Here is a 23148-nt window from a genome sequence, read left to right on the forward strand (position 1 = left end):
TCTTGGAAAGAATAAATGCATACTCTGTTTCAATGGTTGTAGTAATAGCAGCTATGGTAGAGAAATACTGGCCCCAAAGAAAAGGTGTCGCACACTACCTCCGGTCTGTAGACAGAGCACTCACACTTCACACACAGGCTCAGGTTTATAGACAGAGCATTCACACTTCTGATCACTACACACAGAACGATCTAAGGATGTCCTATAAACTACTTTCCAGAACAAAGCCTGCAGTAGAGTTCTTTAACATGTGAAGCAAGTCCAAACGGAGTTTATTCATATCAGAAATATTTCAAAATAGATATATGACTCATAATTTAAACTTTCTGCAATACCCACAGCTTTGTACTTAGGTGTCTGAGCATTTCAGACGCCTCTTGTTTTCCATACCTTTTGCCGGTGGTCTTCACTGTCTGAACTTCCTTCTGTAAATTAGGTCTGATGAAGAGAAACCACTTCCATGAGGCTTGATCCTGAGAGTGAGCATTTTTTATAAGTTCCAGCAAGTTAACTTGAAAATAGCAAATAAAGAGCCAGATGGAAATCAGAGAGGAGAAAAGTGCTGATGGTACTAGAAGATAAATACCAGGTTCTCCATAGTATCTCTCGAGCTGTGGGGGAATCAAGACAGGAGGGGCGGGGAAGGGAGGGAGTTGTTGCCACAACAGGCTTTGTCAAAACCTGAAAGGCAAAAATGCTTTTGTGTTGCTGCATGTGGGAGGAATTATTTGGGTGTTCACAAAAAAAGCTTTCTTCTTTTTTAATATTATGGTTTAACCACATAGTTATAATTTGCTTTTGAATTTTTTTGTCTGTTGGGAGATAAAGTTTGTTATTTTATGTATTCAGCTAAAGAATACAGTCTGAAGTATTTTTAACTGGAGTGTGTTTGCAAATCATAATTGAGACCATTACTTTCATTTTCCTCGGGTTGGTTTTGTGGTCTGGAACCAGGATTCACTGTTGTGTTTTTGCCTGGATGATCTAGGCAAAAAAAAAAAAAATCTGGTGAGAGTTGGTGTTTGAAGTTTCTATCTATCATTGTATTGAGGAGTGTGTGTGTGTGTGTGTGTGTGTGTGTGTGTGTGTGTGTGTGTGTGTGTTTCATTGTAAGGGTGATGTACAGAGGGGTTACAGTTATATAATATGTGTGTTTTTAAGTTCAGTCATTTTTATTTTTAAAAAATTAGGTGCTCCAGCATATGGTGCATAGATGTTAAGAATTGTTGTGTCTTCTTGGTGGAGAGTTCCCTTTACTACTATGAAATGACCTCCTTTCTGTCTTCTGCCTAATTTCTGGTGAAATCTACTTTGTTCAATATAAGACTAGCCACTGCTGCCTGCTTATAGAATCCATTCTCTTGGAAGATTTTTTTCTGAACTTTTCACCATAAGGCAGTGTTTGTTTTTATGAGGTAGATATATTTCTTTTTTTTGGTGGGGGGAGAGGGTCCAGTCATGGGGCTTGAACTCTGGGCCTGGGTGCTGTCCCTCAGCTCTTCAGCTCAAGGCTAGTGCTCTACCACTTGAGCCACAGCGCCACTTCCGGCTTTTTTCTTTTTGCTTATGTGGTGCTGAGGAATCGAACCCAGGGCCTCATGCATGCACGGCAAGCGCTCTACCACTGAGCCACCTTTCCAGCCTAGATATATTTCTTGTAGACAACAAAAGGTTGCATCTTTCCCTTTGCTCCAACTTTCCATTCTGTCTTTTGATTGAATGTTGAATGTTAAAAAAAAGTATACAGTAACTGTCATTTCCTTCCCAGAATTTAGTTTTGTATCTCTTCCTCCTATATTTATCTACTCATCTGGCAGACTATGTTTCCTTCATATTTATGTCTTCTAAGTGTGGGATGTCTTTCCATATCTTCTGTACTGCTGGTTTAGTGGTGATAAATTGTTTCAGTTTTTGTTTATCAGGGACTCTCTTTATTTTCCCTTCATTTATGAATAAAAGCTTTACTGGGAAGAGTATTCTGGGCTGGCATAGTTTACTTTCAGTGCTTGAAGTACAGCATACAAGCCTTCTTTGCGTCTGTGGTTTCTGTTGAGAAACCTGCTGTTATTCTGATAGGTCCCCTGTGTGTGTGATCTTTTCTCTCACAGCCTTTACTATTTTTTGTTTTCTGTGCTTGATGTTTTAACTATAATATGTTGTGAAGAAGTTCTTACCTGATCTGTGGGCGTTTCAAACACTTCTTGTACTGTGGTGGGTTTATATTTTTCAATATTTAGGATGTTTTCTGCTGTTACCCTGTTGAATATATTTTCTCTGCCTCTAGCTATCTTCTCTCTTCCTCAGTCCTGAAGTTCCTACAGAGTTTCTTCTTCCCTTCTAGTTCTACTCTATCTTCCTGCCCAGCAGTTCTGTATTCCATGTCATCTGTTTTGCTGAAGGGACTTCCTGTTTTACATCTCTTCTCTCAGCCTTGAATCTGATTATTCTGAGGCTGGGGAAGGGAGACGGGAGGGGTCTGAACAAAGTTGCTTACTAGAAATCTCCCATCTGCCCCTCAGTTTGCTATAATGTCTCATTTTTCAGACCATTTGGCCATTCTTAGCTACACAAGGGTCTGGGCACTTGTGTGCCCTTTGGAGTGTAACAGGGCTTGTCAGCCCATTTTGAGGTTGAGTTTGAATTTGAATCATGAAAAATTGTATTAACCATGTGATACTTTTCCAAGTAGCAGTGCTGATTGGATAAGTGGAGCAACAGAAGTGGTGCTCCAGCCGGGCGCTGGTGGCTCACGCCTGTAATCCTAGCTACCAAGAAGCCGAAAACCGAAGAACCGGGGTCAAAACCAACCCCGGCAAGAAAAAACCGGAAAACCCCAACCCCAAAAAAACAACAAAAAAACCGAAAGGGCGCTGTAGCTCGAGTGGTAGAGCGCTCGCCTTGAGCTGAAGAGCTGAGGGACAGCGCCCAGGCCCAGAGTTCAAGCCCCACGGCCGACAAAAAAAAAAAAAAAAAGAAGTGGTGCTCCAGACCTGAAGGGCTAGCCTTTGTCCACACATACCATCATCTCACTAGCCAGTGGCAGCAGCCATTGTATTTTTCTCAAATGTGCCCCACTTAATTCTAATCCTTAAATTAAAAAATACAGCTTTTTTTCTTGCTTTCTCTTTGATCTTGAAAATAATGATAGTATGTAGTAATGCTCAGTACTTACTGATTCTAGTTACAAAAATTTTAAATGGCTTGATTTACTGTTAATGATTTTCTTCTGGACAAATCTTGGGAAATTAACAGTATCTAATTACTATTAGTCAATTATTTTCCTGCATCTTTATGGTCATTTTAATTTTAAAATTGTTGTTGGCTGCCCTGAAGACTTTCTTAATTATTAAAATAGGTAGTTTGTAGTTTAATAGTTAATAGTGAGGACTCTATTACAATTAAAAAGGAATATTATTTGGTCTTTTTGTGTCCTTGAAAGTCTCAAGAAGCCATCTCAGTTTTGCCGACTTTCACAGAAAGCAGATATGTTTCTGCCTATATGTCAAATTTCCACTTACTCTTGTTACTTTATTTTTTATGTTCTATGTTTTATTTTCTCATAACATTATTTGAGAATATTAGTATTCTTTGGGGTCTTATGGTGACAGTTGTATGAAAGTATAGTTGCTTTAGGCTCATAGACAACGTAACTGCATTCATTGTGGTCTGACCATCCTGGAGAGCCGGCATATCCTAACCTGGTTTGATTTGTTAATATGTTTGCAGTTGTGATCAACGAGTCTTGTCAGTGCCCTGCTGCCTGAGCTTCCTCATTTCTCCTCTTCTTCCTGACCTGCCCGTCCTGTAACCCCCTCTCTTCTACCCAACCCAACTGGCCTCTTACATCTCAGCTCCAGTACCTACTACAGGGTCTTCCTGAGTAGGTTCATATGGACTTGGTGATTTTGCCAAGTAACAGAATTTAATGATGATTTCGTTTTTATTTAATTCTGGTGATACTAAGGACAATGAGTCTCCCCCAGGCCTCTATAAGTTACTCGAGTGAAAGATACAATCCAGTTCGCCCATAAAAAAGATGGTGTCTTAAAACAAAACAAAAAACAGGAAGAACAGGACATGTGGGGAAAAGGGAAATCTGAGCAGCAGAAGAGCTGGTCAGACGCTGATAGATAGCACAGCCCTAAGAAACGACAGACAGGGCCAGACCCACAGCAAGGGCTGGTGTGACTGTCAGCCTCACCCATGGCGCTGCTGATCACAGGCTCGCAGTGCTGTTTCCTCACCAGCCCTTGTCCTCCTGCTCATGGCAGTACCCCAGCCGATGGACAACTTCTTGGTTTTTCACCCTCCCTCCAGCCCGGTCCCTTAATAGTCTGGCACCCCATGGCGGGTTCAGTGGAGACCCTTTCTTAAGACCATAGTCTGCTTTGTTACTGTGTGTTTCCATGTGGTAGTGGTGGCTGATTCTCAGCATGGTATGCCCGTCAGGGTCTGGGCTGTGTTACACTTCATTGCCTCCATATATCATTCACTAGGGATTTGGGTTGTACTATTTTACGATTTGGAATTTAAAAGCTTATTACTCCAGTTTCGGGTCTGCATCAACTTGGTGCTGATACTATTGACGTTATAATGAGTTAGAAGGAAACATTTTAATTCATCATAAATATTTTAATTCAAAATATTAGTAGGTCATAATAATAATGTCTGTGAAACATAAAAATAAAGTATTAGCTAGAGCATCTAGTTGCTCCAGCTGATTTCTTTTTTATAACTTAACCCTCTAATAGACTAGAAACTCAAGAAAGAATCATGGTTGTAATATTAAATAAGTGCTCAATTTTAAGTAAAAAGCATTTTGTATTTGTTACCATAGCTACACACAGCCTTCCTGTGGTTCTACAGACAGTGTCTCCATGATTCGGAGTAATACTAAGCATTGTTTTTGTGGGAAAGCAGAGGAAGGGATGGAGAGAAGAGCCCCCTCCCCCTCCCCCCACAAGGAGGAGACAGCTGGCTGTCTTGCATCTGAGCTTTAGAGTCCCCCACTGTGTTCCCTGTGTTTGCGAGTGGGAATTTTCTTTCAGCTGAGAAGTTTTTTAGCTGGATATCAGCTTGTATATAAATTCTGGAAGTCTAATTTACATGAGCTGCTGTTGTATTTCTGTAGTATTTTTTAAGTGTAAGCAAATATGGGATATTTTCTGTATTTATTAGCCCCAGTTCTGTCTCAAAGAAATGAAATCAAGCAGATAAGGATGAGGCCAACTTTTAAGATCCAAAGAAGCCGGAAGTGGCCGTTTCTGTTCAGGAAGGACAAAACGTGTCCACTTCTGGACACGGGTCTCATCCGAATTTGCACATTATGCAGTATGCAGTCAAGTGGGGCCACATTTGATCCCAGGCTGAATTTTGCTGCGTGGTTTTCTCTGGAGACCAGCAGGGTTGGGTCACTCTGAGTGACTGCACAGCGGTTAGAAGCAACTGCATGATTTGCGAGAATTGGATGGCAGGGTTGGAGGGGATGAGTCGCAGGGTAGCAGGGTGAGAAATATAGACAGAAAAGCTAGAGAGCACTGATGATTGGCCATAGAAGGCTAGAGAAATCTCTAGAACCTTCCCAGACATCTCAAGTCAAGATGAAAGGTAAAGGCGGTGTGTCAGTTTGTGGGAAGTCGAATGCTTTTTTGACCACTGTGGTCTATCTTGGCTGCTGCTCCCCCTGACCCCACGCATGGGTTGTCTCCTTCCTTCCTCAGAAGTGCTCAGCCCGGAGCCAGGGGCCACAGTCCTTAGCCTCTCTTTCCTGTGACTGTACGCCTCCAGACCTTTGGACACAATTGAGTGTCTTGTAAAGTCCTACAGGGTGTTCCTGCCACTAAAGTAAGAAAATGGTTATAAGAGCACAATTGAAAAAACTTACTCAATTTGAAAATAACACTGCTCTTAATCGCTGTTATGACTGCTGGTCCACCTCCACTGAAATGGTCTGCAGGCCAATGACAGTTAGGGCCTGAGAGACCACGCCATGGCAGTTCTCACTGCTACCTAGAACATTCTAAGCTCATGCCAGCCCACACCACCCCTGCTGCCAAAGAGCTGCCCTTGCCCCCAGCTGGAGTAGCTGTAGAGAAGGAGAGACGTTTGAGGGGAGATGAGTGGATTCACAGAGAAGGCCAGCGCAGCAGAGCCACGTGCAGATGCGGCGCCAACGAGGCTGCAGCCCACACATCTGCACTTCACATCTAGAATCCCTCCACTCTTACACAAACACTTCTCCCATCACCATCTGGCACACCCCATTGTTAAGGAGTTACGTAGCTTCAAGGATTTTGAAAAGGAGCAGTCCAGCTGGCAGTGTGATCACTGTGTCTCCGTCAGCCTTTGGGGAGTCTGTACAGTGTGATCACCGTGTCTCCATCGCCTTTGGGGAGTCTGTACAGTGTGATCACTGTGTCTCCGTCAGCCTTTGGGGAGTCTGTACAGTGTGATCACCGTGTCTCCATCAGCCTTTGAGGAGTCTGTACAGTGTGATCACTGTGTCTCCATCAGCCTTTGGGGAGTCTGTACAGTGTGATCACCGTGTCTCCATCGCCTTTGGGGAGTCTGTACAGTGTGATCACCGTGTCTCCATCAGCCTTTGAGGAGTCTGTACAGTGTGATCACCGTGTCTCCATCAGCCTTTGAGGAGTCTGTACAGTGTGATCACTGTGTCTCCATCAGCCTTTGGGGAGTCTGTACGGTGTGATCACCGTGTCTCCGTCAGCCTTTGGGGAGTCTGTACGGTGTGATCACCGTGTCTCCGTCAGCCTTTGGGGAGTCTGTACAGTGTGATCACCGTGTCTCCGTCAGCTCTGGGGAGTCTGTACAGTGTGATCACCGTGTCTCCGTCAGCCTTTGGGGAGTCTGTACGGTGTGATCACCGTGTCTCCGTCAGCCTTTGGGGAGTCTGTACGGTGTGATCACCGTGTCTCCATCGCCTTTGGGGAGTCTGTACAGTGTGATCACCGTGTCTCCGTCAGCCTTTGGGGAGTCTGTACAGTGTGATCACCGTGTCTCCGTCAGCCTTTGGGGAGTCTGTACGGTGTGATCACCGTGTCTCCATCGCCTTTGGGGAGTCTGTACAGTGTGATCACCGTGTCTCCATCGCCTTTGGGGAGTCTGTACGGTGTGATCACCGTGTCTCCATCGCCTTTGGGGAGTCTGTACGGTGTGATCACCGTGTCTCCATCGCCTTTGGGGAGTCTGTACAGTGTGATCACTGTGTCTCCATCGCCTTTGGGGAGTCTGTACGGTGTGATCACCGCCTTTGGGGAGTCTGTACGGTGTGATCACCGTGTCTCCGTCAGCCTTTGGGGAGTCTGTACGGTGTGATCACCGTGTCTCCGTCAGCCTTGAGGGAGCACGCGTGAGTCCAGGAATCCCTGCAGACATCTGCTTTGGCCAAAGTCTCTGTCAGCCTGTGTGCATGCACATTGTAACTGTTCTGACTCAGTTTCTCTCATCTTTCAGTATTTTCTCTTGTGCTTCTCAAGAATGTATTCATTATAAACACATTCATAATGCATACATTCTTAGAATGTACTTGTGGAATAAGGAAGAATGTCATCTCTAACTAGATAAATATGCCCGAACAGTTTTTTCTTGTATTAAAGACTCTCAACAGCTAGGAACAGCTTAAAATCTGTCAAACATGAACATTTTTGGTAGTTTCCCTTTTGTTTTGATCCTGCCCGGGCCTCCTGGGGATGCCATGGGAAAGTCCTGGTGCTATGTGAACTGTGCACATGACCAGCCCTGCTGCGTATCAGTGTCTGTACCCCAAATAGTCAGTATCCTAATGATTCCCTTCCTGGGGAGTTCAGAACCAGGGGTTTCTGGGCACCGTCTGCCTCCACTGAAGCCCCACCTTACAGCAGACCTGCCGCCACCGCTTACTTTTCACTAATAGAACTGTCCTGATATTGTCTATTATTTATTTACCTGTTAGCTTTAATGCTTTGGAATTTAATGATTTGGAATTTTTTTTGTTGTTGTCAGTCGTGGGGCCTGAACTCTGGGCCTGGGCGCTGTCCCTCAGCTCTTCAGCTCAAGGCTAGCGCTCTACCATTTGAGGCACAACGCCACTTCTGGCTTTTCTACTTCTGTGGTACTGAGGAATTGAACCCAGGGCCTCGTGCATGCAAGGCAAGCACTCTACCACTGAGCCACCTTCCCAGTCCTTGGATGGAATTTTAAAAAGCCATTGTAAGACTGTATGTTAAAATTAAGTGATCGCACTAGTTTTTAATGTTTAAAACTATGGATCATAAAGTAACACATGAGCATAGTCTCAATGCTTACAAAATACAAACATTGCAACTTTTAATGCAATAATAAATAGTTGAAATTTTATGGTACACTCAGCCATCTCAACTCTATTCCAAAAGGAAGTGTTTGTAAATTTATTCTTTAATCTTCTTGTCTTAAAATCATTTCAATATACCATTGCAAAAAAAAAAAATTAAGTGATGGTTAGGTCTGGTGGGTGTCAGTATAGAAACAATGGAGTTGGCAGGCATTTCTGAGTCATTCAATCCAAAGGTAGTGTCTTGCATGGCCAAAGAGGAAGTATACGGGGAAAGATTTGCGTACGACACTGCTCTCGGAACCTTGCGCCCCTGCAGTTGTCAGAGGAATTCTCAGAGGTGAATTGATTCGTCAGGGTCTTGGGCCACCCAGTGACTCATGTTTGCTTGCCATCAAGGTAGACGTGGGAGTGGTGCACTTCACACCCTTGATCCAGCCCAAGATTCAGCAGCCTTTCAAGATGGTGGAAAAGGTTGTTAAGAATGCGTTTCAGTTCAGAAGGAAATACTGTTATCGAGGACTTGGGTAAGAATCTCTCTGCTCTTTCTTGCTTTTTGACTCTCTTAAAGGCATATGTGATTGGTGCTTAGTTTGATCCACTGATAAGCAAAATTCGGTCACCACAAAGGGCTGTTTGATCCCAGGTACAACCTGAAACTGACAGTTGCACAGGATGACCTGAACTTTGTTTCTTTCTTCATTTATAGTTTTTGAGCCCTGTCTGTACTGAAGGTGGTTACTGAAATGAATGGAGCCCATTACTCACCTGGACCCGTACTCTAGACATGCTCCAGCAAGCTCCAGGCCCAGACCATTGCTCTAGACACATTCCAGCAAGCTCCAGGCCCAGACCATTGGTCTAGACATGCTCCAGCAAGCCCTAGGCCCAGACCAGTTTATTCCAGGATTTCTAAAAGTAGGACACACTTTCTATGATTTCCCCCCATGGATCAGGGCTATTATAATTACATGAGTTATGCTTTCACATGAAAGTCAACCCGTGGTGTATGAGAGTTGCTATCCTGCAGCTGAAATCATCAGGAAGAATCTGGCCTATGGACCGTCATGGTCTCACGACAGCCAGCGTCTGTCCAGCAGTTTCGGGTGCTGAGCAGGGCTGCAGTGTCGCTGGCGGTCCAGGCTGTCTGCCTGTATTAATAACTCTGTATGTCTGGAGAATTTTGTTCATAAATATCCAAATGGCTCTTGGTAGAGAAAAAGTTTTCTGCCCTTGTGCTAAATAAATAGGGCACAGATGTCATAAAGACTTAGAACTGAAAGTAACTGTCCAGAAGCCTTAGAAATGACAAATCTGTGTCTGCCAAGCTGAGTCCTCCGTGTGGCTCAGTGCCCACTGCAGCAGGTAGGGATCTCCGTGTGCACACCTGCAAGTGGGGCCTCACTGGAGGTTCTCCAAGCTTACCGGTGGTAACCGCCGCATGGCCACCGCAGGGCCGGTCGGTTCTCCAGGGCACTGAGGTCCCCGCGTGGAGCAGCAGGCAGGCACAGAGGCACGCCCACCAAGCGCACGTGTGCTTGCAGGGTTCCTCTGTCCCAGAGTTTGGTTGCCCAAAAGTTGGATTTGCTTCCTGGTTCTCAAGCATGTCCTTAAACAGAGGGCAACTCGATACAAACACCACGAAACCCTCTCATATCTGCGCAAGCGCTGATGGCGAGCTCACAGCCTCTCCAGTCCAGGTCAGCGCTGGCTGTGTAGATGTCCATTTTAGATTGTACCTGTGACCAAACAAAACCAAAACGTAGGCCGAGTCCAAGGTGAAATGGATCCCAGGTAATAAGAACCGTCACCAGATCCTCTTTGCCACAGAAGTGGACCGTGTACTCTGACAGTAGGGGGGCATGGGAGCACCACCGCCCGGGAAGAAAACCCCAGAGCTGCCATGCCTGCCATGCTGCCTTTCAGCTAGCCCTGCAGAGGCTGAGTGCGAGAGAGTACAAAGTCCAGGTGGACGTCACCGTGGTTCAGGCAGTCCAGTGTTTGAAAATAGTGCCGGTAGGTGAAATGTAAAGGATATACTTCAAACCACTTTTATAGATGTTTCAAAACTATCTTCAAGCCGGGTGCCAGTGGCTTACCCCTGTAATCCTTGCTACTCAGGAGGCTGAAATCTAAGGATCACAGTTTGGAGCCAGCCTGGGCAGACACATGTGAGAGACTCATCTCCAGTTAACCAACTAAAGGCCAGAAGTGGAGATGCAGAGGCAGAGTGCCAGCCTTGAGTGGAAAATGCAGAGGAACAGCACTCAGACCCTGAGGTCAAGCCCAGTACCAGCACCAAAAGAAAAACAAAATTTCAGCAATTGTGTAACTTTGGAAAACAGCTCACCCTAAAAGAGTGAATACTGTATCCAAAGATGGACACATTGAAATTACAGAGCATCAAATTTCTGTGCCTTGAGAAGTAACATAGGGGCTGGGAAGGTGGCTCAGTGGTAGAGTGCTTGCCTCACATGCATGAGGCCCTGGGTTCAATTCCTCAGCACCACATAAGCAGAAAAAGCTGGAAGTGGCGCTGTGGCTCAAGTGGTAGAGCGCTCACCTTGAGCTGAAGAGCTGAGGGACAGCGCCCAGGCCTAGAGTTCAGGCCCCACGACTGACAAAAAAAAAAAAAAAAAAAGTAATATAGACAACTTCCATCAGCATACAAGCAAATGAACACACGCAGCTGAGCAGACATCACCCTTTAAAGGTGTCTTGATTTAGCCTTGGAAAAATTCTTCCTCGTGTGGACCCCTGCAGGGCACGTGATATCTGCCTCTTGTAGGTCGTTTGGGTGCTCAAGGCACCCGGGAGGCTTCAGTGGGCCTCTGCCACGCCCTCGGGGTATCAGTTACCTGGAACCCTGTCATTTTCAAGGAAGTGACAGGGCATTGTGGTTGTCCTGATTTTTTTTTTTTTTCAATTCCTCAGAATGTTATTCCCTGAAGCTCAGCGCCTGGAAAGCACTGGAAGGCTGCTGCAGCTGGCGGACATAGACCCGACTCTTCGGCCCACCCAGCTCTCAGTGTTACACTTTAAGAGCCTCTGTGACATATACAGAATGATGTGCGATGAAGACCCTCAGCTCTTTGCTTATAATTTCAGAGAAGAACTTAGGCAAAAGAAGCGGAAAACTGTGGAGAAAGAGGAGGAGGAGGAGGAGGAGAGTTACAGATGCTAGCTGCTCCCTGACACACTGATTGCTAGTATGGAGCATTGTACAGGGGGATTTGTCTGTCTACAGAATGATAATAAATACCAGTGACCAGATGACTTACGTTCCTTTTACTATACAGCTTGGTAGAGAAAATAAATATCAAGTAAGGTACAGTACAAGCTTTCTTTTAATATATACTGCATAGGTATGACACGTTTAGTATAAACAGCATCTGTTACAACTTCCAATGAGATATCTGCACATTGTGCCCCTAAACCACATTAAAATAACTTAAATATGCTTTAAATAAAGCAAAATCTGAACAGCTCAATGAAAATGCCCAGAGGATTGGAAAAAGTGACTCTTGAAAAGCAGTTCATCACAACTTTCCCAACTTTACCTTTGCCACATAACTTATAATAATTATAATGCAAATTTTAAGGATTCTAAATCATTTTGATACCTGCTCAAAAGGGATATAAGCTAAGTAATTTACAGATTCTGACCAGTTTAATCTAGTTTTCTGATCCACAATAAATTAAAATAACTTAAATCTTTACAGTGATTTTGTGGGGAAATGTGTACTGCACAAAATCCAATAATGTCGTTTTTCTGCAATTTCCACTTTGCCACCAGTTTGGACGTCAGTGAGCCGCGCAGCCACCTCAGGTGCTGGACTATGAGGAGCCCTGGCTCTGTGCTTCATAAAAACACTCCTCGTTCACAACCGAAGTTAAACTCTGGACACTGAATTCTCTCTCTAAAACCAGATTTAGATCCATGTTGGCACTTTCAGGTTGACTGTCAAGAGACTGGTAACGTGTCTGTACCTTCAGCAGTGGCCCTCTGTCCCTCCTGGTGCTGTTTGCCTTCCGTTTAATGGGGCAGAAGTGGGCCCGGACCAGCTTGGGCTGTTCCCCTCCCTGCTGGCCCTCGCCCGCGCCGGTGACAGACTGCGGCCCCGCCGGCTGTGTGTCGTCCTCCTCAGAGATTCTCAGTCTCTGGAACTGGATCTCGATGTCCTTGGTGGGGCTGCCTTCTTTCAGAGAGTGGTGAGAGTCCTCGTCCTCGTCGCTCAGAATGTCACTCTCCTTGATGAGCCCGTCGGGGAGCTCGGCCAGGCTGGCATGGGGCTCCCTCTCGGGCGCCGGGCTCTTGCAGTCTTGCCTGCTGTCGGCCACCAGGCAGCCGCTGCTCTGGGTGCCGCTGCTCAGGCTGCCCTCGTCGGAGTCCAGCGAGTGGCCCTTGCTGGGCTCACTGGGCCACTCACCACCGGAGGACGTCCTGAGTCCTTTCAAAGACCTGGACGAGGCTGCAGAGACAGAAGCAGTGCACAGGTAGAGATGGCTTAATTACCACTGAGGTTCTCTTATTATCTGAACTCCATTACCTTTAGCCTGCAGTCAGACAAAAAACAGAGATCCCGCAAGCATGGAAGTTTTACTTGTGTCTATTTGAAATTGTAAGTTGAGGGCTTGGAATGATGGCTCAGGTAGCAGCAGAGCACAAGCCGGTAAGCAAAAGTATCAGACACTGAGTTCAAGTCCCAGACTTGGACAAAAAAGTAAGAAAGAAAAAAGAAATTGTAAGTTGGAGGACTTCAGCAGTTTTAGGTGACCAGAGCTTCATTATTTAAGTAGAACAATAAGCTGTCGATTACACTAAGGGCTAGAATTCTTATTTTTGCCAATGACTGCCTTGAAACTCTAATCACTAATGAAACCTAGGTTTTGCACTTGTACTGAAGTACTTTGGGATCTCATAATCAAGATGATACTACATCTCTGAGTGTATTTTTTCCTTTATTTCCTTTGCAGCTCCACTAAAAGTTCCCTATCTCATTAGAGTTGTCTCTGCTGACATTTCTAGCCATTTGTACTTTGAGTATTATGTGTACTTAATCATTTGTGGGTTTAATTGTGTTCTCTTGGGGAAAGGGGGCTTAGTTGGAATGTTTCCATAGGTAGGCAACAGAGCATTTAGGTTTTGGTGGCCGTAGCATATTCTGACATTGGAGAAAAATAGGAAGTTTACAGTAAGTCCACATCAGACTGATGAGGAACAAAAAGTGAAGTTATGCATTTTGTAAAACAGCTAAGTCAGAAGGTTCTAGAAACACTTTTAATTTTTAGAAACACTCAGTGTTTAAGAACAGTGTTACCTGGAATGGATTACCTGCCCACTTATTGAGTGGTAAGAATGAAATACTAATTTCTTGACCTCAACTCATTAAGAATTCACTGTGTAGATGCCTAGTTCTAGGAAGTGTAGGAGCTACAGTGAGCCAAACAGAGACCCTGGCTCACATTCATCTCAATGGAAGGAAAGACAGGCTAGTGAGACTGGACCTGGCTGGCTGGCATCGGACAAGGGAGGTGGGCGTGTTCTTCTCAAAGGATATCTGTGAGCAAGGGGCATTGCTTAGGTCTCTAGAAGGAGGTCTGACAAAGTAACTTATAGCTGTATCCCAAGAACACCTATCTTCTGAGGGAATCTTTTCTTGAGCTCCGAGCTAGCAGAATTCTCACCTAGTTTGGCTGAGACGGGAACTCTGTTCTTCAGAGGTACCAGGCGATCCTTACATGTCTTCTCCAGCGGTAACTCGCACTTGATGTGACGCCTGAAGTTCTCCCTCAGAATCGAACGAATCACCTTCACGATGCTGGTTTTGCTCTCACTGTCACTGGGGGTAGAGAATAAGCAGTGAAGTGTGCAGGGGGTCTGGCTGGCTTCATTCTAGGCCCTGGGATTGTTCCTGAGGCCCAGTCCTGGCCAGCACTTCCCTGCACCCTCAGGCTAGATCCACAGCAAGCCACGCACCTGGACTGGCTTGCCTGGCTGACAAAAGGTGGTGAGAGCTGATTATTCTAAGATTGCAATATAAACAGCTGACCACTGTCATCTTCTACTAGACTCGCGGTTGCCTTTTGTAAAGGCGTAACTGTCATGATTTCCATTGGTTTTATTTTTTGGAAGTCAGGATACCTGCAACACAGTTGAAAGATTGTTTCTGGCCGGCCTTCTCTTTCTGACTTTGTATGGATCAGCTCCCATATGGAGTTATTTTCTGTTCCTGCATCAAAGGAAATGGAAACAAGAAAAAATTATAATTGTGCTAAAATACTCTGGTTAAGACCACTTGAAAGGACTACTTTGCAACTGTGGTCACCTAGATACTTTGTAAGAGAGATGAGCGCTGACTAACACGCCAACCCCTTCCAACCTCTTCATGCCCCAACTCAAGTCTCCTAAGACACTTACTCTGGCATGCATGCACTACCCAAAACAACAAAGCTGTTACCTGCTGTGTTCCCCAGTCTGACTTGAAGAGCAGATATAGGGATCAGCCAGCGGAATTTAAACGGGTCCAAGTCAGCAGAGCTATGCGCAGGTCGGGAATTTGAGGGCTGCAAAGACAAAGTCCAGCAGGAAAAGGGTTAAGGAAGCTGTCAGCCAGGGCCGAAGGTGAGCATAGGGAACAGAAGCCTCAAGCTCTCCCAGGGCAGCTCCTGTCCAGAGGTGGCATCGCAGGAGTCCATGGCTTCCCTCTCCTTGGATGAGGCGACTTCAAATGCGTGACTCATTGGTCCCCTCGGAAGAAGCACCGCAGTCAGGAAGGCCATGGCACCAAGCGCACTTTTGAGTTACAGTACAGGGAGACAGGGCGTGAAAAGGTAGCTTTAATTAAACGTAATTTGTGTCTTACCAATTTCTTTTTCAGTTTGCAGTTTTCTTTATAGACCAGTATGACAGCTCTCTTAAAAACTAAAGAAAAGAGAAAAGCCTTTTGTTATTTCATACAAACTCTTTTCCAAGGCTAAAAGTAAAGCTGAATGTTTTACTTGAACAAAGCTCTTCAAGTTTATGACCCTGGAAAGGCCCCACTTTGCCAACACTGCGTGAGTAGCAGCTCCACCTTCTGCTTGTTTAAAAGCCATTATCTGAAGTGGGACCCAACATGCCTCCATTCTTCACTTGCAGAAGCTGAGGACGCCAGTTCACCTCAGAGACGATACGTAGCTATTCGCACTTGCTCTCCCAGCTCCCAGTGACAGTTCAGACATGTTGAAATACAGCGGAGTCTTAAGAGAGCAAGCTTTGAAATTGCCTGGGGAGATCTGTGCCCGTAACTCCTGGCCTCAGCAGCAGAAGAGAGCAGATGATGAGCTTAACTAGCTGGAGGCTGGCTGTGTGGAGCCACCACAGTGAGTGTCCTAACTCCTGAAAATTGGGACCCGGCTGCAGCGGGGAGTTCTTCCACCATGGCTCATCAATTTTTAAGTTTATGGAATGGAATGGAACGGAACAGAATGGAATACTAACCAAATACTGTGAGTTCAAGGTCCTTTCTGGCTTTTCCTAGAGACAGAAATGGATTCAACCACGAAACTGTTGAGTGCATCAGAAGTTCCCCCATGGAAAGTTCTGTTACCTAGATTGTAAAGACAGGACGCAGACAAGATGTAGAAACCCCAGAGGTGGAGTTTTATGATAGACAACAAATTCTATCTATCCATCAGTCTGTGGAGGGACCCATCCATGAATCCATGTGTGTGTGCATGTATGTATGTATAGATAAGTTGTATATGTGCGTGTGTATACATACACACACACAAAGTCTTTGATAAAATGCAAGTACATTCTCTTTGGTTTTTACCACTCTTGTCAATGTGAGGCGTTAAATATGGAGGCTTCCTACATCTAAGCCAAGCATCCAGGTGTTGGAGAAGTAATAGGGAGCTGAGGGCCTTGCCCCGGGACACACTTGCCCAGGTGAGGCGTGCTCTTGAGCGACTTCCATTTCCATGACATTAATCCTAGCACTGTGTCCAGGCTTGCTGCAAGCCTTCAAGCTTGCCACCTCTAGCCCCAAACCACATGAAGCCTCCTAAGAACAAAGCACTAACTGCAGAGGGTCAGTATGAAAAATTAAACTCTGCTTCTTCCTGTTCTTGCCACATTTCTATTTAAACAATATTGTTTCTGGTGGATTTAAAAGCAGAAGATTCCAAATTTAGCCTGGTGCTGTAGCTCATATCTGTAATCTTAACTACTCAGGAAGTTGAGATCTGAAGATTCAAGTTCAAAGCCAGCCTGGACAGGAAAGCCCGTGAGACTCTTTACCTCCAAAAAGCTTAAAGTGGAGTTGTGGCTCAAGTGGAAGAAAGCCAGCCTTGAGCGCAAACGGGACAGTGCCCAGGCCCTGAGTTCAAACCAGTACTGGTACAGAAAAAAAAAGGGGGGGTGGGGGGGGGCTACTGAACAAAATAGAAAATATCCAAATTCCACTTGACTGGTTTAAGTGAGCAGGTGGGCACTAATATTTGATGTTAAAAATGCAAAAAGAAGAAGCCCTCGGCCTTCCGTGCAAGTCCGCTCCCCTGCGGCCCTGGCCAGCCCCGCCTTGCCTGAGTCCCAGCCTCTGGACTGGGATCCAAGTGAGACTCGCCCCCTCTGCCCAGGCCCGGGCCTCCCTCCCTCCCTCCCTCCCGGGCTCAGCCCCACACAGCACCTCCTTCTCTGTGCCGCTCTGCTCCGCGACCAGCTGGTCAAACACAGTCCCATAATCCTCGTAGATCTTCTGCATCTCATTGATGTGGCTGGCTACTTTCTCCATTGCCTTGAGTGCTTCTGTAAAACAGGAGAGCACATTTGTTCTACTTCTCCAACAGCAGGAACAAGAGCACTCGGGACTCGAGCCAGGACTGAACACCAGTTCTCACCAGCAGCAGCCAATCAATCCAGTCATTACCATGAATAACAGTTAAACATCTTCTACCTTAAAGCCTCTCTGTCGCTGACATTAGCATAAGCTAACATGAAGGCAGAACTACCTGCGTGGCCTGGACAGCAGCGGTGATTTGTGGCACCATCTCATCCTTGCCATAACTCAGTCACTGCCACCAAAGCCATTTCACAGCGGAGAAAAGCAGGGGAGGTGGAGCCAGAATCCAACCCAAGATGAGCTGGACATTGCACCCCCCCCCCACACACACACCTTGTTTTCCACCCCTCTCAGGACCCCGCACTAGAACCAGAATTACAGAAGCCTTTGATGTGCTAAGAGCCAGCGCGCCTGTTGCCATGCTTGTACTCTAACTGTGGACGAGGGCACATGACAGACAAAAGCAGCCAGCCGGCAAAAAGCCAGCGACGCAGGCCGTCTCCTAATTTAGTATATCCCTTGCTTTGACATTTTAGTTCATTCTGGGGAGAATTTGGAGGAAAAGTTCTTAATGCAAAATGAGCTCTTTATAGCATTTCAGTACTAATCACAATGCCTATCATTTTCTTACAGAATTCAACTACCTTCAATGTTTATGATACCAATGCATGTTTATCACGGAAAAAAATAGCAAGCTTAATTTACATACTTCTTGGTACTTATTACTCAGTGCTACTAAACTTCGTTAATCAATCTGTTTATCTCCCCAGGAGTTTCGTGGCAGGTGACTTAACTGGGCTTGCTCATTTTGATGTGGAGTATAAAATCCCTTTCTCTCTGGTCCCAGGGACACATCTCCTCCAAGGGATGCTCTGCTCTCAAGTGGCAGGCTGCATGCTTTTGGCAACAAAACTCAGGGAGTGAGTCATTTCCAAGGTTACAAATGAAGCACGTCTGCCTGCACTGACACGCTGGTGTCAACGTTGTGCGCTTTCAGAGATCTCCACAAGAGGGCGCCTCACCCGTCTTGGCCGGGAGCCATAAACCAGTGAACCTCCCCGGAGGTGGAGAGAGAGGCCTGATTTTCAGCTACAAGCCAAGCGGCCTGCACACAGATGGCCTCTTCGTGAAAGTTCAGGCGGGAACACTCGTGCAGAGGAGTTTAGTAAGATCTCACTGGAGAAACACAGAAGCCTCTCTGTGTGCTCCGAAGGCACGGCCGCATTGAGCCGTCACGGAGATGAGCATCACAGTGTGACAGACAGGACAGGACAGGACACTGGCTGGTCCTGGCGGCGCTGAGCAGCGAGCGGTCGGGGCAGAGCAGAGCCGCCCGCCCGCCTCACCTGTCAGGTGGTAGTGCTCCTCGCTCTCGTGGTCGGTCAGGGACACGAGCTCCTTGAGCAGCAGCGGGTACTTGAGCACGCGCTGCACCGGCTTGATGAGGTAGGACTCCAGCGTGGAGGAGTGCTGCTTGGTGGGGTTCCGGGCATCCAGAAAAGCCTTGAAGGCCTTGTCGGTTTTAGCTGCAAGCAATGGAGAAAAGATCCTTACAAGAATCAAACCACAGTGCTTTGTTCATTTTTTAATACGGATTGGGGCTTTTATTGTTTTGTTGTGGGTTTTTTTTGCCAGGCCTGGGCCTTCAACTCTGGGCCTAGGCACTGTCTCTTAAGTTCCTTTTTGCTCAAGGGTAGCCCCAGCGCCACTTCAGGCTCTTTCTGTGATTAATTAGAAGAGTCTTCCCTGCCTGGTCTGGCTTTGAACCACGATCCTCAGATCTCAGCCTCCTGAGTAGCTAGGATTACAGGCGTGAGCCACCAGTGCCCAGGTTACTGGAGTTTTATGTCATCATGTTTATGGACTTCCTAATGATGTCCTATAATAAAATTCCCGGCACAACAGTGGGTACCTGGTTATTAATGGGGGACCGGCTCGGAATCCTGTGAGGGAGGGATGCGGGGAGCACAGCGCCCACCCCAGGAGACCCAAGTCCCAGGGCAGCGCCTCACGCCACGCACACGTGGCCACAGTGCGCTTCACACAAATGGTAAAGCCAGCAATCAGTGCGATCCACACGCTGTGCATGCTCTACAGAGACCCCTCTAGGAAAGCGGCGTTGCTCCACTGGCCTAGCACTGCTGGTGCTTAGTCCATCTCTGCAGGGGTCTCCTTTGAGGATGCTGTAAGGTGTCACCTTTGCCTCCACAGCCTGCCAGACTGAACCTTCCGTCAGAGGGGTTATGACCCTGGCAGTGCCAAGGGCCCGCAGGCTTCAGGTGTGCGCAGGGGCATGTTGGACGTCCCATACCACGTGGGGACTCGGCAGCTGCCACTTTGAACCCCACAGCGCCACTGCTTGGCCAGAGGTGTGGATGAACAGAATGTGAAGGTGGGACCCCCCTTGTGGGGCTCTGTTCCAAGAACAAAGTGCACAGTGTGCAGCGAGGCAGCCCTGCCCGGCCCGGCCCTGCCCTGCCCTGCCCTGCCCGGCCCTGCCCTGCCCTGCCCGCGGCCGGACGCAGGGGGGCAGCTGTGGCACTGTGCCTCTCGACTGTAGGCCACCCATGAGAAGGTGTGTGGGGGAGGCGGACACAGTGGGCTGAGACCTCCGTTTAGAATGGATGGGGGGGGAAGCACTGGAGCCCCATGTTTCGAACCAGGGACTCCTGGGATGGCAAGGCAAAGCTGCATCGATGGGGACAGCGGGACACAGAGGTGGGAGGACCTCGCCATGCCTCCTTGAGGGACCAGAATGGGGGGGGGGGGCGCAGGGGGGAGGGGCGAGCATGGGCAGAGACGCTCACCAGGTCCACCGGGTCTCATCTGCCACCACAGTGCTGTTTGCAGATGGCTCAGAAGAGGGTTCACAAAACAACACCATGTGCGTCCCCGCGTGCCCAGGAAGGAGTGAGGTGACGAGAATCTGGTCACCAAAGGGCAGAGTGGCCCACGGCGCAATCACCTGAGGTGGCTCCCCCGCCTGAGTTAGCAATGCGTCCCCTTGGCTTCCGTCACTCCAAGTGAAAGATGGAGCCCACGAGAACCACACCTGCCCCCTGCCCCGCCCTGCTAAATACACTTATCCTTTACTTTTTTTTGTTTTTTTTTGTGGGGTTTTTTGGTCATGGGGCCTGAACTCTAGGCCGGGAAGCTGTCCCTCAGCTGTTCAGCTCAAGCCAGTGCTCTGCCACTTGAGCCACAGCGCCACTTCCAGCTTTTTCTGCTTATGTGGTGCTGAGGGATGGAACCCAGGGCCTCATGCATGCGAGGCAAGCGCTCTACCACTGAGCCTCCTTCCCAGGCCCAGTTATCCTTTATTAATGGTTCAAAGTTCAACAGCCATAAAAAGGTATGAACTCACCTCGCTCTAGAACCTTCTGAACTTTAATATGGTTAGCACAGAAGCCACTGTACAGTTTAAAGTGGTCGGCATAATAGAGGAAAGAGCCTCCCAGGGAAAACAGCAACTTCTAGAAGGAGAGGAGAGAGAGACATTGGACACGTCCCTCGGGACGCACTGGCTTCCGTGGTGTGACAGCCATGAACCACCCCGACATCAGCAGTGCGGCGCCCGGGCCCGAGCCGTGCACGCAGACGACGGCCCGCAGCCCCGCTGCCCCCGCAGCGGCCACGCCTTCAGACGCGGCACGCCATCGGAGCAGAAGACACTGCAGTAAGATCTCGGGTAACAGCCAGCTCCATCGATCAGGGCGAAGGCTGTGGACCACACGTCTACCCTCTTGTCTCTGGAGTGCTCCCGGTCCACCCTGGTGTCTAGCTGCCACCCACAAAGGAGAGAGTCCACCCGCCTCCCAGGTACAGGGCCGGCGCCCGCGCTGCAGAAGCAGCTGTGTCAGACTCCCTTCTGCAAGGGTGGCCGCAGAGGGCGCTGCCAGCTGCTGGCCCCAGGGATGCAGCCCCCCCCCATGCAGGGAGAAATGTGCCTTGACAGGACAGCACTGTCGCGGGGAGGGGGAGGGGGACCGTGTGGCCGTATCCGCCTCTTTGCTCTCATCAGAACCACTTACTCTAAACTGAGAGGGTGTTTCCAGAACATTGAAGTCTGAGGAGGCTGAGATGCCATCCTCCAGAGTCTCCAGAAAGACCTTCTGAAACTCCAGCATCTCGGGCAAGCTTCCGAAGAGTGACTCCATCTGAGAGAAGGGCAGGAGCGAAGCGTGTCACCAGGGAGCCAGGACCCGGGCCGCTCCCTGCGGGCCCGCCCGCACAAGAAGCATCTCTTCCCAAAGCGCAGCAAAGCGGAAGCACGTGCTGGGAAGGGGGGAGCGGGCGGGGGGGGGGGGCGGCGGCAGGGGTGTCTCACACAGCCCTTCCAAAGCTCCAGCCTATGTTTCCGTATTGCAACAGAAAACACTGACTTCTCTGTGTAATATTAAAAATGCCCGTGCTGAAAGGAACTTCAAGCCGTACTCCCTTCTAAAAAGCTTGCGCAGGCTCTGCCCTGCGCTTCGTATGGCAGAGGCCACGTGGCTGGGACTTTCTAGGCCGGCGCTCTGCCTGCTGCTGTGTGGCCCCTGGCCCGGACTTTGAGTGTCCAGCATGGCACGGGCCGTGGAGGGCCGGTGCACCGCTCCAGGCAGCCTCAGGCAGACGCGGTCGTGTACCTCATCCTGGGTAAGGAAAGTCTCATTCTGAAGCGGCTCCAAGTATAACTCGAAGAGGCAGCTCAAATCCTGCAAGGCAAAAGAGTGTGGTTAACACTCAGCTCCCCGAAATACCCGCCTGTCATTCCAGAGCCCCGGCGGCGGCTCCGAGAATGGCCGCCAGGAGCCGTGATGTGTCTCGTTGGCATGCTTGCCCCTCACGGTGGAGCCTCTTGCTTCCTACAGCGAAGTTCACCCAGTTCACAGATGCACGAGGTTCCCCTGCCGCGCGCCGGCTGGCTGGGCTGATCGTGGCTGACACAGCGGGTCCTCCAGACCGCTGCCTCCACAGCCCTCTGCGCGCAGGGGAGGGGTCCGCTCGGGTTACCACGGCCACCCACCCGTGTCCCGGCCTCCTCCGTAGCACTGGACACTCAGGTGTGGTGTAAGGGGGCGGGGGGACCCCTGGGACGCTTCCACTCCAGGCTGACACAGCACAGAAGGGGAAGGGAAAGCAAGGCCAGCTCCTCCTATTGGCTGTGGCCGCTCTACAGCTCCACCATTTCAGAGCCTAGAAAAGAGGCTGCGGCAGCCGGGAATGCTGGGAGCCGGCAGTGCTGAGAAAACACCAGTGAAGATGCTTAGTGAGGGAAGAATTCCCTTGCATGTGTCACATGTTCTGAAGAAATACTAGACACACTCGACCACCAGCTCTGCTCGGATGATCTGCACAGCCCAGTGAAGCCCAGCGCCCTCAGAGCCCTCCTACGTGTTCTGAGAACAAGCCCTGGCCTGTGTCGGGGTCTCCCCCCAACACCCCCTCCTGCCTCCCCATGTCCCTTCTGAGCTGGGGCGGGGCCCAGAGATGTCAATCAGCTCTCAGGAGCAAGCGGGATCAGGTTTGTGCAGCAGGAGCACAAGGACAATTCTGTGTTGAGTGTCAGCGACAGAAACCACCCGTCTGTGAGGGGGTGCGGCGGGGTGGGCGCGGTGAGCTGGGGTGCTGGGGTGCTGGGTCCTCGTCACTCCTGCCCAGCCCCTCAGAGGATGATTGCACAGCACGAGTGGGTGGCACCGAGCCGGGGCTGCGCACAGCCCAAACGATAACAGAGGCCAGCTGCGTGTCTACTGGACACACGCCTCGCTGACATGGCTGCAGCCGGAAGGCAGAGGCCACGAGCCCGGCGGCCCCCTCCCCTCCCCTCCCCTCGCCTCGCCAGGCCTGCGCGGGACGAGGTGTGAGCTTCTCTTCCCCCCAGACTAAAAGGAGGGGCTGGCGAGCAAGACCGCTGCTAGCGCAGGACGCAGGGCCGGGGCTGGGGGACGTGCAGGCCACGCTGCTCCGCGCCTTCGCCAGCGCTGCGTCCTGTGTCCCTGACGAGCTCCCGACCCGCAGGCCGGCGGCCGG

The 23148-nt window shown here is 48.8% G+C and overlaps 2 protein-coding genes across 3 annotated transcripts in view; one reads left to right on the forward strand and one right to left on the reverse strand.

The window, feature by feature from the left end:
• Positions 1–11584, forward strand: part of Tfb1m (transcription factor B1, mitochondrial) — a 40053-nt gene extending 28469 nt beyond the window's left edge. For both annotated transcript variants that reach the window (XM_013027002.1, XM_013027003.1), the window contains 2 exons: positions 8708–8835; positions 11243–11584. In XM_013027002.1, the coding sequence (XP_012882456.1) occupies positions 8708–8835; positions 11243–11492 (378 nt within the window). In that variant the 3' untranslated portion in view covers positions 11493–11584. The remainder of the gene's footprint in view (positions 1–8707; positions 8836–11242) is intronic.
• Positions 11585–11653: 69 nt separating this feature from the next.
• Tiam2 (T-cell lymphoma invasion and metastasis 2) overlaps positions 11654–23148 on the reverse strand; it is an 89503-nt gene continuing 78008 nt past the window's right edge. Inside the window, exons 17-28 of the mRNA XM_013026927.1 lie at positions 21876–21980; positions 21762–21830; positions 21165–21290; positions 20498–20606; positions 18480–18659; positions 16981–17099; positions 15792–15900; positions 15175–15233; positions 14770–14875; positions 14454–14541; positions 13997–14151; positions 11654–12780 (exon numbers count right to left, since the gene is read on the reverse strand). Of these exons, the coding sequence (XP_012882381.1) occupies positions 12146–12780; positions 13997–14151; positions 14454–14541; positions 14770–14875; positions 15175–15233; positions 15792–15900; positions 16981–17099; positions 18480–18659; positions 20498–20606; positions 21165–21290; positions 21762–21830; positions 21876–21980 (1860 nt within the window). The 3' untranslated portion in view covers positions 11654–12145. The remainder of the gene's footprint in view (positions 12781–13996; positions 14152–14453; positions 14542–14769; positions 14876–15174; positions 15234–15791; positions 15901–16980; positions 17100–18479; positions 18660–20497; positions 20607–21164; positions 21291–21761; positions 21831–21875; positions 21981–23148) is intronic.

This window comes from Dipodomys ordii, unplaced genomic scaffold, assembly GCF_000151885.1.
Source record: "Dipodomys ordii isolate 6190 unplaced genomic scaffold, Dord_2.0 Scaffold98, whole genome shotgun sequence".
In the NCBI taxonomy this organism is placed as follows: domain Eukaryota; kingdom Metazoa; phylum Chordata; class Mammalia; order Rodentia; family Heteromyidae; genus Dipodomys; species Dipodomys ordii.